Source organism: Macrobrachium nipponense, chromosome 2, assembly GCF_015104395.2.
Source record: "Macrobrachium nipponense isolate FS-2020 chromosome 2, ASM1510439v2, whole genome shotgun sequence".
NCBI classification, from domain to species: domain Eukaryota; kingdom Metazoa; phylum Arthropoda; class Malacostraca; order Decapoda; family Palaemonidae; genus Macrobrachium; species Macrobrachium nipponense.
Genome location: NC_087201.1, coordinates 21,793,385 through 21,808,065, shown reverse-complemented (window position 1 = coordinate 21,808,065; position 14,681 = coordinate 21,793,385). Strand labels below are relative to the sequence as shown.

General features: G+C 38.0%; 1 protein-coding gene across 4 annotated transcripts in view; it reads right to left on the bottom strand.

Moving 5' to 3' along the window:
- Window positions 1-6: 6 nt before the first annotated feature.
- LOC135220477 (phospholipase DDHD2-like) overlaps window positions 7-14,681 on the bottom strand; it is a 171,278-nt gene continuing 156,603 nt past the window's right edge. For all 4 annotated transcript variants that reach the window (XM_064257607.1, XM_064257606.1, XM_064257604.1 and 1 more), the window contains 2 exons: window positions 3,444-3,621; window positions 7-1,017 (listed from right to left, as the gene is read on the bottom strand). In XM_064257607.1, coding sequence (XP_064113677.1) covers window positions 536-1,017; window positions 3,444-3,621 — 660 coding nt within the window. In that variant the 3' untranslated portion in view covers window positions 7-535. The remainder of the gene's footprint in view (window positions 1,018-3,443; window positions 3,622-14,681) is intronic.

The following is a 14,681-nucleotide window of genomic DNA, read 5'->3' as shown; positions in this document are numbered from 1 at the left end:
GTCGTTACTGCAGTATTATTAGTGATCTACACTTTATCGGCTTAATAACTTCCAGATAATTGATGTTTCTCAATGGATGAGTTCCAGATGCAAGGCTCTGAACTGTATATCATAAAGCAGATAGAAAAATATAATTCAGTAATGAAAAAAAAATTTATACAGACATATGGAAAAAATTATAAATCACAGCATCTAGAAGATATCCACATGATAAAATATTATAGGAGCTTGTAAAATACATAGAAATTTACTGCAATCATAAATGAAAAACAGAAACAATTTTATTATAGATAGTAAAATCAATCAAATAAAAGGTAATAAAATCATATCTTAAATCAATTAATGTTAGTTATTTTTAGGCAAACATCATCATCTGGTCCGTATTACATGGTTTGCTGCATTTGAAATCATAGTTTTTGTTATAACATAGGAATACATATATCTATTTTTCACAAATTTATACATTTGCAAATACAAATAATCAAATAACTTTCAAAAAACTTTATACAGCACTTAGCAAACCTTTATTCAACTTTTACCTTCTAAAAGGGGTGGTTCTTGTAAACGTCCCAGTTGGAATTTTAGGAGGAGGGCCCACTAATTTATTATCTCTTGGAATGGCTGTGGGATCCATTCCTTTAGGTTGACTGTTGATGTCAATTACTGGTCTTCCACCAATAACACTGGGAGTATCTCCTCCACTTGGGAAATTAAAGGTAGGAGTGTAATTTGTCACAGTAGGTGGATTAGCTGGACCCACCGTAAATAGTGGTACAGGTGCTGATGGTTGAGGAATGGAGCCACTGGAATCAACTACAGATTGTGAGACATTACTACCTATGTCAAACATTGGAGGACTTGTTGGAGTAACAGCAGCTGACCCTAAAGCAGAATCCCCTTCATAGGCATGGTGACCTGAGGCTGATGTTGGTTGTGAAGTATGCTCTGCATCACAGGATATTCCTTGTGGCCCATATAATTCTTTCAAAATAAGTAACATAGTATCCTCTGATTCCCCCTGAAAAAAATAAAAAATAAACTATGAGAATCCTAAAGAAATTCAGTATCCAAAACATGGATAGTGTTTATGACTCAGTCATATCCTAATCACATTAAGAAATTTTAGATAACACAAAAAATAAACCATAGTACGATAATCAGTAGCTATGTTTCTTCCAATTTCTTTAAAAAAATACAAAATCTAGGAACTAAAAAGTATAAATTTAAACTACTGATTGTCCTATAACTACTGTACAAAGTTATAATTTTAAAAATGCCCTTATTTGCCAGTAAACTTAAACCGCAAAGGTCTGACTTCAAACTATAAACTAGCAAAGTTGTACAACAGTTAGAGGGCAAATACAGTACTATAACCTAATCTGTAAAGGATGGCTTCTTCTCGCCATCAATAGATTGCGACTTTACAGTTCCATGTGCAGGTGAAAAAATACTGAACAATCAATCCAAACAACAGTGAGAAAATTAAGGTTAGTTTAAGTATGTATCTGGAAAGCATAAAAATTGTCTTATGAAATTTCATCAGCTGATATAGAGTGAACAAACACATTACAAATATCAAATAAGTGTTTAGAAGAGAAGAAGTTAACGTCTAAGTCTTAAAAATGAACTCACCTTGACTGGCAACTATCATCATCCTGGTGCAGTACTTGGTACAGTGATCTTCATTGTCAATTACTACCTAGATTAGGGTTAAAATAAATTTCTAACCCACTACTGGTTCTCAAATCCCAGGAATATCATATGAAAGGCAAGGGTGCTACCAAGAGATCCACAAGTCACTAAAGATGGAAGAACTAAATACCTCTCTATACCAGGGGTTTTCTAGATAAAATACGCACCGTACATATCAGCATCTTTTACCCTACTTTCCAACCTGCCAGTGATCAAATTAACAGCATTTCATTTGAATTAGCCCTTTTGAACCAATGTGATGGAAACAATCAGCACACAACTGCTGGGTAGTAGAAATAAATTGCTGCTTCACACTGGGATCAAACACAGGATTCTCAAATGAAAGGTAAAGGTTTTACCAACTGACCCACAAAGATCACACAGAAAGTTGGAACCTATACTGTATACTTCTGTACATATGAACATATGAGACATTAACTGGAAATGCTATACACCTTGCATACCAGGAATGTTAACCCACTCAGGCCTGACCCATCAGTGACCAGACTGATAGCATTTCATTCAAATCGGCTCTTCTGAGTGAATATGAGGGAAATCATCAACACACTGACACGTGTAACAGAAATATATCTCACACTAGGATCAAACCCTTTGAAAGGCAAGGGAGCTGCTACCTGACACAGATCAGGAAAGTGTTTGGAACCTGAGTACTTCTGCATTTAAGGCATTAAAATACCTGACAAGCAACACACATTGCATACCTACTGGTTTAACCAAATTTCTTTATGCACGGGCAACCAAATTAATAGCATATTATTCATAATAATTGCATGTTAAATTGAAAACATAACAATTTCACATTGAGATCAAACCAAGGACTCTCGAATGAAAGGCAAGAGTGATACCAACTGACCCACACAGATCACGGACGCAGCTGGAATTTAAGTACTTCTGTACATGTGGCATAAACCAGGCAAGCTACACATCTTGCATATCATCTAATTTTACCCAACTTCCCGAGCCACTTGTGACTCAACTGATAGCCCTCCTGAGCAAATGCAACGGAAATAACCAACACACAATCAAGTATGTAATAGAAATAAATTTCTAACTCACATTGGATCGAGCACATGACTCTCAAATAAAAGCCAAGGGAGCTACCAAGTGACCAACACAGAACCAAAAAAGAATATTATTTCCATCATATTCCTTCATTAAGGGCCAATTGAAATAATGTCATCAACTGGGTCACTTGTGGGTCAAGATGTTGGATAAAACTAGCTGGTATACAAGGTGTGTAGCATGCTTCTATAATGCCTCAGGTACATAAAACTTAGGATCCAGCTTCTTCTATTTACCATTTGCTAAGTATCTCTCTTAACATCTAGTTTTTTTTAATTTTTCCTATCTTTTTCTTTAAATTTACTCAAATTCTGCCAATAAATTCTCTGAGATTTGTTAATCTTTGGTTCCATTCACTATTAAAGTTATAATTCTTGTAATTCTATGAACTCTTCAATTAACTGCTTTACTAACCATTCAAGTCAATCATTTTCACCTCTAAAAAGTTTTGACACAGCCTTAGTTTCCCAGCCTATATTAGCCTTCTTAATTTAGAACGACTTATTCTGTATCTATAATACCTGAATTTTTTTACAATACTAAATTGGTTAATCTTTGTCTTTCTATCATTATCAGCATTCATTCCTTCAAAGTATACTTTACATTTACTACTGTGTTCTAATAAGCCAAATGATAAAAAGATACAAAAATCAGAAACACAACTTACCAGTAGGTAACATGAGCCTGCAGAGCAAATATGTATTCATTGAAACTTTCATAAGGCTTTTCTTGGAGTACATAATCTATCCTTCGTCCACCATTAAGCCGTCCGATTGGAGTTCCCTGATCTCCATTAGAAGAATTTTGATTTTCGTCCTCATCTAAGTAGAGTTGACTAGCAAGTGCCTGTAAACAAATACAGTGTAACAGAAAATCCAATAATATGCACTTACAATGTAAATGATGAGATGGACATTGCCTCACAAATTTTTATTTGATGCAATACATATACATGCCGTAAATAAATGAAATTACAATATACAGCACTTGAAGAGTTATGACTTCAGATTTAGTGTGCATATATATATATATATATATATATATATATATATATATATATATATATATATATATAATATATATATATATATATATATATATATTATTCACTGTCTAAGAAATAATTCCTGATTTCACTCTTGATGGTCAAGATTTATGATGTTGCAGATTCAATTTTATATATATATACATATATTATATATCTATATATATATATATATATATAAATATATATATATATATATATATATATATATATATATATATTATATATATATATATATATATATATATATATATATATATATATATATATATATATATATATATATATATATATATATATATATATATATATATATATATATACAAGCGGTCCCCGGGTTACGATGGGTCCGGCTTACGACGTTCCGAGGTTACGATGCTTTTTCTTAAATATTCATTGAAAAAATCCGCCCTGGGTTACGACACTTGTTCCGAGGTTACGACGCTGACGCTTCCGACGCTCCGAGTTTACGACACTTTTAAAAACACATACTATGATAAGATAAGAATCCTTTATAGTTTAGCACAGTTTTCTCTCTCTTTCTCTCTCTCTCTCTCTCTCTCTCCTCTCTCTCTCTCTCTCTCTCTCTCTCTCTCTTTGTATTTTCCAACGATAATAATCACTATAACCTTCGCTCTTCTCTCTCTCTCTCTCAATCTCTCTCTCGTCTCTCTTCTCTCTCTCTCTTCTCTCTCTCTATACTACAAAGATGTATGTTTTTTAGTATGATAAATATGATATTGTTATGATACAATAAAGTTTGTTCATACTTACCTGGCAGATATATATATAGCTGTATTTTCTGAAGTCCGACAGAATTTTAAAAACTTCCGACACACGCAGTGGTCGGCCAGGTGGTTAGTACCCATTCCCGCCGCTGGGAGGCGGGTATCAGGAACCATTCCCATTTTCTATTCATAATTTTTATTTCCACTGTCCCCTGAGGGGAGGTGGGTGGGTACTTGATTATATATATCTGCCAGGGGTAAGTATGAACAAACTTTATTGTATCATAACAATTATCATTTTGTTCATGAAACTTACTGTCAGATATATATAGCTGAATCCCACCTTTGGAGGTGGGAAGGGAAGCAGAATAGAAGGATTTTGGGAAACAAATGCATGCAGATGATTTACATCTTGGTTCCACCTGTTAGCATAGCTGACTTCGTGGTTACTGCCACGTAAGTCTGCTTGTGCTACTAGAGTGCCAGCGAGGTAGAGACCTATATAGCTGGTGCACTCCAGTATGATCTGTCAACAGGGGCGAGACCACGACGTGACTAGACCATATGACCTCATACCATGTAGGGCTAGAAGTAAAATAAATATATATATATATATATATATATATATATATATATATATATATATATATATATATATATATATATATATATTATATCACCACCTGACCAACCTAGCCCAAAGTTAAGGTGTTTTAACTAAGGCTTTAAGAGTTAAGAAGTCGCCGTTGTCGGCGACTCAACCACTAAATTAAGAGCTCTTCCTAACCATTTTCTACAGGATAGGATGAGTGGTACTTCTTGCCCCCAGATTGTGTCTGCAGACACGTATGGCCCTAGCGAGCAGCAGATCTCATATGCCATCTTCACATCTCGCAGGGAGTGTGAAGTGAACACAGAGTTGCTTCGCTAAAACATGGTACTCAGGATGTTGCCGATGCCATGCTCTGTTGAAATGCTTCCGAGGCCGCGCCCTCACCTCGTGAGCATTCAGATAAACGATTTCAAATCTTTGTGCAAAACACAATGAAGGAGCCATTTTTGAAAGAATCCTTCTTAACACTAAAGCCAGGGTGTTCTTCGATATGGGCAAGTCTGATCTTTTTCGGAACACTGCAGATTGCCCGAATGACTTCGACTTTTCTTGGGTTTTTATGTAGATAAAACTTGAGAGACCTGACAGGGCACAGGACTCTCTCTGGCTCCTGCCCACTAACTTGTGCCATCCTTGCTTCCAAGCTCCTGGCCCAAGGACAAAACGGGTTTCCATTCTTAGGCCACAACGGAAGGCTTAGAGAGCACACCGCCTTGTGTTCTCTAAAGCCAAAACTTGTGACGATGGCTTAAAATAAATTTCACTAAACCCTCTTTGTTCATATCTAGGGTGGTTAGAAGAAGGCCTTCCTGATCACATGCAAGAAGTTAACAGGTAGGAGAGGTTCGAATGCTTGACATCAAGAACTTCAGACTACGTCTAAGTTCCATATTGAAAGCTTCGATCTGGACATGCACAGTCAGTCCGTCTGTAACTAAAGTCAGGTGACCGACCAGTTGACCAGTCAGACGAATCAAGTACAGCAAGGCTGTACCCTAAAGACCCATAAGGCACATTCTTCGCTGAAGGATGAGTGTCTGGACTGCCTGGGCGATTCAATCTAAGCAAACCTTGGGGGTGTATCAACGCAACCCAACGTCGTCAGTGAATCAACTCCTGACTCGAGCTTCTGGTGCCAGGAGAAAGGAGCGAGGAGCAAAAAGGCGATTCAGTCCCCGAAGGAAGAATGCCTGACAGTCCAACCTGGTCTAATGTTGTACACGATCATCGGGGTGTATAAACGCAACCGACTTCGTCAACAAGAAACTCAGGGCTACTATATGTCGGCCTGATCTCGCACGAGTGTCTGACTCCGAGAAAACAGGTGAGACAAAAAGTAGATGGTGAGCGAGTTTCGAGATTCCACAGAACTCAAAGATCGTGAAGGGCTTTTGTTGTTTGACAGACACAAATCTCTGAGCCCAAAGGCCGTCAACAACATATTTGCATATTCTTTAATAGTTGTGACTGCCAGCTTATCCCATTGTTCAGACGGGAATGGAAGACGGTAATCTTATTCCTGTCAACATCTCGATAGTCTGAACGTAGTCAGACTCAGAGCGGAGAGGTTATAGGTACCTTTCGAGTTAGAGTAGACCGACTCTCTCGGAAAAGGTCCTTGGAAAGTGAACTAGGAAGTATGTGACCTCAGTGGAATCCAGGATCCTGAGGCCAACATGGGGCGATCAGCGTCATTTGTCGCTCCCTGTGACGTCATCAATTCCTCATTATTACATTTTCCTAAGCGATTGAAAAAGGGGAAAAGAGACTAAACATCCATCCCCGTTCAATATCAGGATGGCGTTTAATGGTACCGATCCCGGATCGAGAATAAGGGAGCAGAGAAGAAGAAGCCTCTTCATCCTCAACATATCGAAGAGAAGAATGAAAGGGCGTCCCTAAAGTCTACACAACTCTCAACTTACTTCTAAAGAAAGATTCCACTCGAAGTGAATAGTTGCTGCCGTCGATCGAGACGATTCGTACGGACTTTTGTAATCCTGTAACGAACCTGTAGAGGATCGTTACATTCTACGCCTGTTTGTTATAATAGGCTCTTTCTCGTAAACTCGAGCAGGTCCGACCGAGAAGATACTTCTTAGAAATGAGAGAGCTGTGGAAAATCAGAGTTGATGTGGACCACTGGTTCCAAAAACTCGTTTCGAGGACTGGAGGGGACAACCGAATTGCATTTAATTCTTTCAGATTAAGATCCAGGACATCTGAACCCTATCCAAGTGTCCGTCACCTTCTTTCTATCATGACGCACTGAGAGATGTTCGAATCATTCCTAGACCTTGAATAATATTTCAGTTTCCCGTAGGAAAAACTGTGGTCTGATTGCAGTCTATTCGGGGAAACAAACTTCTTCAGGAAGGAATGGTCCCCAGCAAGCTCATCCATTCCCTCCCCGAGTATGCTTACTTCCTAATAAGGCTGCGCTTTGCCTAGGCAAGAGAGCATATAAAAGTGCAATGTTGCGGTAGACTCGTAGTTCTATACCGTGCGGTAACGAGCACCAAAGGATTAGAGATAACTCTGTTGAACATAGTAAGGCAAAACGAATGCAACATTTATTCATTCACGTAAGAAATCCCCTCAATCTTAGGCTAAAGTCCGTGATTGTAGGACAGAGTACACGTTAGTCAGTCAATCCCGAGGAGAGAGAGACGTAACCTACAGCGCATGACAGCGCACGATCTGTTACTGGCTCGGTTGGACAGTCAGACACAGCAGCAGCCAGCAGCTTACGAACGTCGTCTCTTAACTTTATGTCTGGGTTGCCAGCTACCCTATTCTACGAAGAAATAGGTCCCGTTATTTTTTGAGCAAAAAACAAAAAACTCTCAAGCTGGTATATTTAAGCGAAACAGAAAACGCTAAATATATAGATGCGTTTGTGTCGTCAGAACACTACCATCCATACAACGGTAAAAGATAAACTTCGGAAACTCCTGGAAGGCTGCAGGGAGTAACGATTAAACTGTCCTTAAAATAGACAATAGACCTCTCGGTTGCCATCCGTAAGAGGTAACTACAGCAAGCGTATATGACTTGAACCAACCAGAAGTAAAATAACGCAAGGCAAAATATGAAATTATATCACAATAAAGTTTGTTCATACTTACCTGGCAGACTATATATAGCTGAATTCGGAAATACAGCTACATACATATCTGACAGGCAAGTTTCATGACAAGACTTAAGAGAATCGAAGCAGTCAGCTCAAGCTTCTTATGTTATTGGACATAAGCGTTCATTGACGTAGTCTACAAGTCTATTTCTTGTACGAGTCTGCGAATGACGAATGAGAGCTCTTCCGAATCTTGTCAATAAGAGCTTATTCGCTTACGCAATATCAAGTTAATAGATGTTTGTCAATGAGAACTAACCATTTATGGGACAAAGAGATATTGTGTCAATGAGGGGATACCCACTTACTTGACAAAACGAAAGTATATTGTCAATGGGGGAAAGTCACTGAATTAACAAACGTAATCCAGGAAGTCGAGCATTTAATTTTTCCGATTCCCGTCTCAAACGAGGAAGGGGCAAGAATCCTGCTAAGAGACTGGGCTTACGGCAGGTAGAACGACGATGTTCAAATTCGGCAGCGTAGTCCCGCTAGAAACTAACAAAATCTATCATCTGAAAAACCCTTTCAGATGGCAAAAAAGCTTGCAAAATTATCCTGGGAAGAGGAAGAAACTCTCCAACCAGCTTCCTCTCCCGTATCACAACTAATGCCTGCTAAAGCTTAAAATTTATTGGCAGTATGGCAAAGGAAGTCCTGTCTTGCGCTTTCCTGAAGAGCGTCCTTTTGATGAGTGCCTTTGCAAGAATCCTACTGAACGTTGCCGAGAGTCCTGACGTGCAGGACATCGAGCCTTTACATAACCCGTAACTGCCTTATCGCAAAGTCTTGACTGCGGTAGAGAAAACGAGATCTTCCCTTGAGCTTTCCTTAACTCTATCCACCTTTGCGAAAAGCAATATAATATTGAACAGAGACCTCTTGAATTCAGAAACCCGAGGTCTTGCTGGGTTTCGAAGACGAAGTTGTCTGTTCACTTTAAGCTTCCTCCGAAGCACTGCTTACTTCACATTCTTGCATGTGAGGTGTGAGGTATAAGGTATCACCGAAGGTAGAGGTAAAAATTCTTGAGGCCCAAATCGTAAACAAGAGCTTGAAGAGTTCAACAGAAACGTTCAGCCAGGCGACACACCTGGCGTGCACTGGCGCGCGCGCTCGGCGTCCACTGACGAGCAGCGAGCACGCTCGGCGTCCACTGGCGCGCGCTCGGCGTCCACTGGTGCGCGCTTGGCGTGCACCCGCGCGCGCCTGGCGTCCATCCGAACGTCCCGTCCAAGCCGAGCGTCAAAAGAAGCGTGCAGAAAAGCGTCACGCTCCTGAAAGGCGTCAAAACAAGCGAGAGAAACTGCCTTCAGGGAAAAGCGAGATACATCTCGGAGAGAAATCCGACTGCACGAAACAGTCTCAGGAGAAGGGTTGATCGTGTGAGAATACGAGGGGCGAGGGAACGCCTTCTTATTCTCACAGTAACAAAGCTCGGACGTCCGCTCTCAAAAGCGTCCTGCTACTAAGACTTCTTTAGTTCTTTTTCATATTTCTCGGTGGAAAGACGTACACGTGATCAGGCGACGTTCGCCTTCTTACTTCTCACTGGAACGCATAACGAGAGAGAGAGAGAGGACGTGAAGCGTCCTCTTCTATAAAGCTTCTATTTAGAGGGCGCGAGTCCTTCCGAAAGCTCCAACCCCTGCGCGGGGAGGACACTTCGGAGGACGAGAAGCAATCCTTCAGGATTCGTGCACGTGCACGCACTTAGGCAGTCTGGGGATTTTCATCAGAAACTGCCGAAGGCACGCCAGATCGGTGGGGGTTCCTCGTAACCCTCCTTCGGCTTTCGACATGCTCTCTCCCCGGGTCCTGGGAGTCAAGCAGAGGTCCCGGCCTAGAGGCGAAATAAGGCCGATCTGACGCACCCTCCACCACACAAGGGGCACTGTCACTGCACTTAGCCACTTCACTATTGCTCTCTAAAGCAAGCACTTTCGATTCTAAGATACGAATCGAAAGAGTATTAGAGAAAGAGCAATAACCTCTACAGACACTGTTTAGGGCCACGAAGGCAACATTACAGGGTTATGAGAAACAATAACAGAAGTAGCACTCTCACAACAATGACGGAGAGCGATCACCTCTCGCAGACATATTCATAACCCGTAGGCCATACTACAGGGTTAGGCAAAAAAAAAAAAAAAAAGTCTACAAGAAGGTTAGCAGGTTCACTACCCTGACTTTTGTTTACTGATTAATTGCGTACATACGAATCATACGTTTTCCTTACGGAATTAGACATGTTTACTGATTAATTGCGTACATACGAATCATACGTCTTCCTTACGGAATTATACAAAGTCTCACACTCCTTACATGACAAATCTCAACAAAGAAGCAAGACTCATACCCCTCGTGCATACCAAGTGCGGATCTACCGAAGCTTTCGGTAGCCACACCCTATCTTTGCAGACAACCCCCTCTGAAACTAGCCTAACTAGATTCAGATATCTTATGCAAAAATGAATCAAATTCAAATCATTTAAGATAGCGTATGGCTAGCCACAAATCCAAGTAAATCAATTAAAAGGCAATTAGGATACTTAGCGGCAATGAAGTTTCCAAAATCTAAGACGGAGGTACTGGAAACAGGTGTTTCCAGCACCAGCGACAGAAAAATTATGAATAGAAAATGGGAATGGTTCCTGATACCCGCCTCCCAGCGGCGGGAATGGGTACTAACCACCTGGCCGACCACTGCGTGTGTCGGAAGTTTTTAAAATTCTGTCGGACTTCAGAAAATACAGCTATATATATATCTGACAGGTAAGTTTCATGAACAAAAAATGATTTACTATTTTCAAATATTAATATTAATTTATACAGCAATAATATCAATTCATTAAAGAAAATACCATAGTGAATTAGTAAGATTTTAGCTAATATTTAAAAAATTATGGAAGAATGAAGGAAATCCCAGTCTTCTTGAAGTAACTTCCAGTAACCTTTTTCGAGATCCAGGTACTAAAACTGTCAGCTATATATCAAGTTCTGTGACAGCCAGGAGGGTAAGAGCTGGGAGAGCTGCAGTGTTGCAATCACGTGGTCCTGACACCCCCCCCTCTCTCTCTCTCTCTCTCTCTCTCTCTCTCTCTCTCTCTCTCTCTCTCTCTCTCTCTCTCTCATTTACTGAGACTAACAAGATTTTTTGATGTGTTTGTACTATTTGTTTTTAATACTTTCAATAATAATAATAATAATAATATAATAATAATAATAATAATAATAATAATAATATAACTGTAATTACAAAATTCATATGTGATAGTATTTTAAAGAAATACAATACGTACTAATCTATCCATGTCACTTTTAATTAAGGTTAACTCTCTCTCTCTCTCTCTCTCTCTCTCTCTCCGCTCCGAAATTCTACTCAAGAGATAATAACTGTATTTATTATGCAAGAGGATATTGCAGAAACGGAGAAATTGCAGATTCATACACAAAAATGAATAATTCATGATGAAGGAAGATCAAAAAATATTATGGAAAAGTTGGATTTTTTAATGTCAGGAATTTCTGGAAATGAAAAAAAGAACAACATACCAGAACAGGAAAGAGACATGGAAAATCCTTATATACTACCATTATTAAATGAAGGAGAAAACACGCAAACCATCATAGTGATGATGCGCAGGGTTTAGTTACGAGTACTCAAAAAGAAAAATAGATACTTAGAAAACTAACAAAATGAAAAGAAAATAGTATAATGAATATAAGTGAAACTGATTCCCAAGACTTTGAATGATGATCAAATAAAAAGGGTTCCAAAACTTATAGACAGATAGAAAAAAATAGGAATCAGGGGGAACCGCAATATATGGGAAAGACAAAAAACAAGGAAAAAGGAAAAATAAATAGAAATATAGAACTCAGAATGAATAATACCGGTGAATTTGAATCTGAAAAATGATGACTAGTAATATATGACTCCTAATACTAAAGAGTTTGACTTAATAATTGAAAAATGGATGATATATAGGTAAATCACAAAGACTGGACTATTCTCCTATCTGGTGACTTCAACTTTCCTTTCGTAGAATGGAAAGAACGAATAGGAGATTGTGGTTGTACTTATACATAGAAAAGAGAGTAATAGTAGTGCAGAAGATAAGAGGCAATTTGAAAAGCTATTAGATATGCTACTAGAATACAACATTCAACAAATAAATCACCTGCCAACAAGAAAGGAAAATACTTTAGACCTAGTATTTGTGAACGAGATGAATATGTTAAAGAAATAATATTTTGTTTTATAATGCGAGTATTTCAGACCATAATGTCATAGAATTAACAGTTCATTCCAAAGCAGTGAAATAGAGATAAGCAGAAATGAAAAAGTGGGAAGGATATGGAAAATACACTTCTACAGTAAAAATATAAAATGGTCAGAAATTAATGAAGAATTAAACAAAGATTGGGATAACATTTTCGTAAGTGATGACATAAGGGTAATACTAAGGAGATATTATATAAAATATTTGGAGAAAATAGTGGAAAAATATATACCGAAGAAGAAAAGTAAACATCATTCATGCATACCAAGAGACAGAAGGATCTTGTTCCAGAAAATCAGAAAGTGGTAAAAAAGGTCTGCAAAAGAAAAAAATGCATGGAAAGTTTATAGAACTAAAAAGTAACGATAGAAAATGCAGAACAAAAGATTATACAATCAAAAGAAAATGAAAACGGGACTTGGAAGAAAAAACTATTAAATATCAAGCAAAACCCCAACTATTATACTCATATGCGAAGAAGATGAATAAAAGAAGAATAGAAATAGGCCCTCTGAGATTGAAGGGAGATTAACGAATAAAAAAAGAAAAAAAGGAAATTTGCAACATACTGGCAGAACGATATAAGAGAGAATTCACCCCTAGAATAGATAATGAAGATAATGATATAGAAGTAAGGGAAGAAAAATAGTGAATATTTTAGCTGACATAGAAATTAATGAAGCTGATATTGTGCAGGCAATTAATGAAATTAAAAAATGGAGCTGCTGCAGGGCCGGATGGAGTCCCTGCTATTTTGTTAAAGAAAGTAGTTCATTCTATCGCAAAGCCACTTGCAATATTATTAAGACAAAGTGTAGATACAGGCAAGATTTATGATGAGCACAAATTAGCATATATCACCCCTACTTTCAAAAGTGGATCAAGACTAGAGGCAAGTAATTATAGGCCTGTGAGTCTAACATCACATATTATGAAAGTGTATGAAAGGGTAATGAAGAAAAATATTATGAAACATTTAATAAAAAATAATTTGTTTAATATAGGACAACACGGTTTCGTACCCGGAAAAAGTACACAAACCCAACTGTTAGTCCACCGTGAGAACATATTCAAAATATGAAAAGCGGAAATGAAACAGATGTGGTTTATCTAGACTTTGCAAAAGCTTTTGACAAAGTAGACCATAATATAGTTAGCAAAGAAAATTAGAAAACACAATATCGTAAGATAAAGTAGGAAGATGGTTAAAAGAATTTTTACACAACAGAAACAGATAGTTTATTGCAAACGATGAGAAATCGGATGAAACCAAGGTAATTATCCGGTGTGCCACAAGGTACGGTGCTAGCTGCAATATTGTTTGTTATTATGATTGAAGCATAGACAGTAATGTTAAGGATTCGGTAGTGAGTAGTTTCGCTGATGACACAAGAATAAGTAGAGAAATTACTTGTGATGAAGATAGGAACGCTCTACAAAGAGACCTTAACAAAGTATATGATTGGGCAGAGGTAAATAGGATGGTATTTTAACAACTCTGATAAATTTGAATCAATAAATTATGGAGACAGAGAAGGAAAGCTATATGCATATAGGGGACCTAATAATGAGACAATCACAAATAAGGAAGCAGTTAAAGACCTTGGTGTGATGATGAATAGGAACATGTTATGCAATGATCAAATAGCAATTCTGTTGGCAAAATGTAAAGCAAAAATGGGAATGTTGTTACGGCACTTCAAAACAAGAAAAGCTGAACACATGATTATGCTTTATAAAACATATGTTCGTAGTCCAACTTGAATATTGCAATATGATATGGTACCCACACTATCAAAAGGATATTGCACAAATAGAGAGTGTACAAAGGTCCTTTACAGCTAGAATAGAAGAAGTTAAGGACCTAGACTACTGGGAAAGACTACAATCCTTAAAAATTATATAGTCTAGAAGGAGAAGAGAACGCTACATGATAATTCAGGCATGGAAACAGATAGAAGGAATAACAAAAAGAAAATATCATGGAACTAAAAATATCAGAAAGAGCAAGCAGAGGTAGATTAGTGTGCCCAAAACTATACCAGGAAAAATAAGGAAACGCACACAGGACATTAATCCACTACGCACCAGCATCGATAAT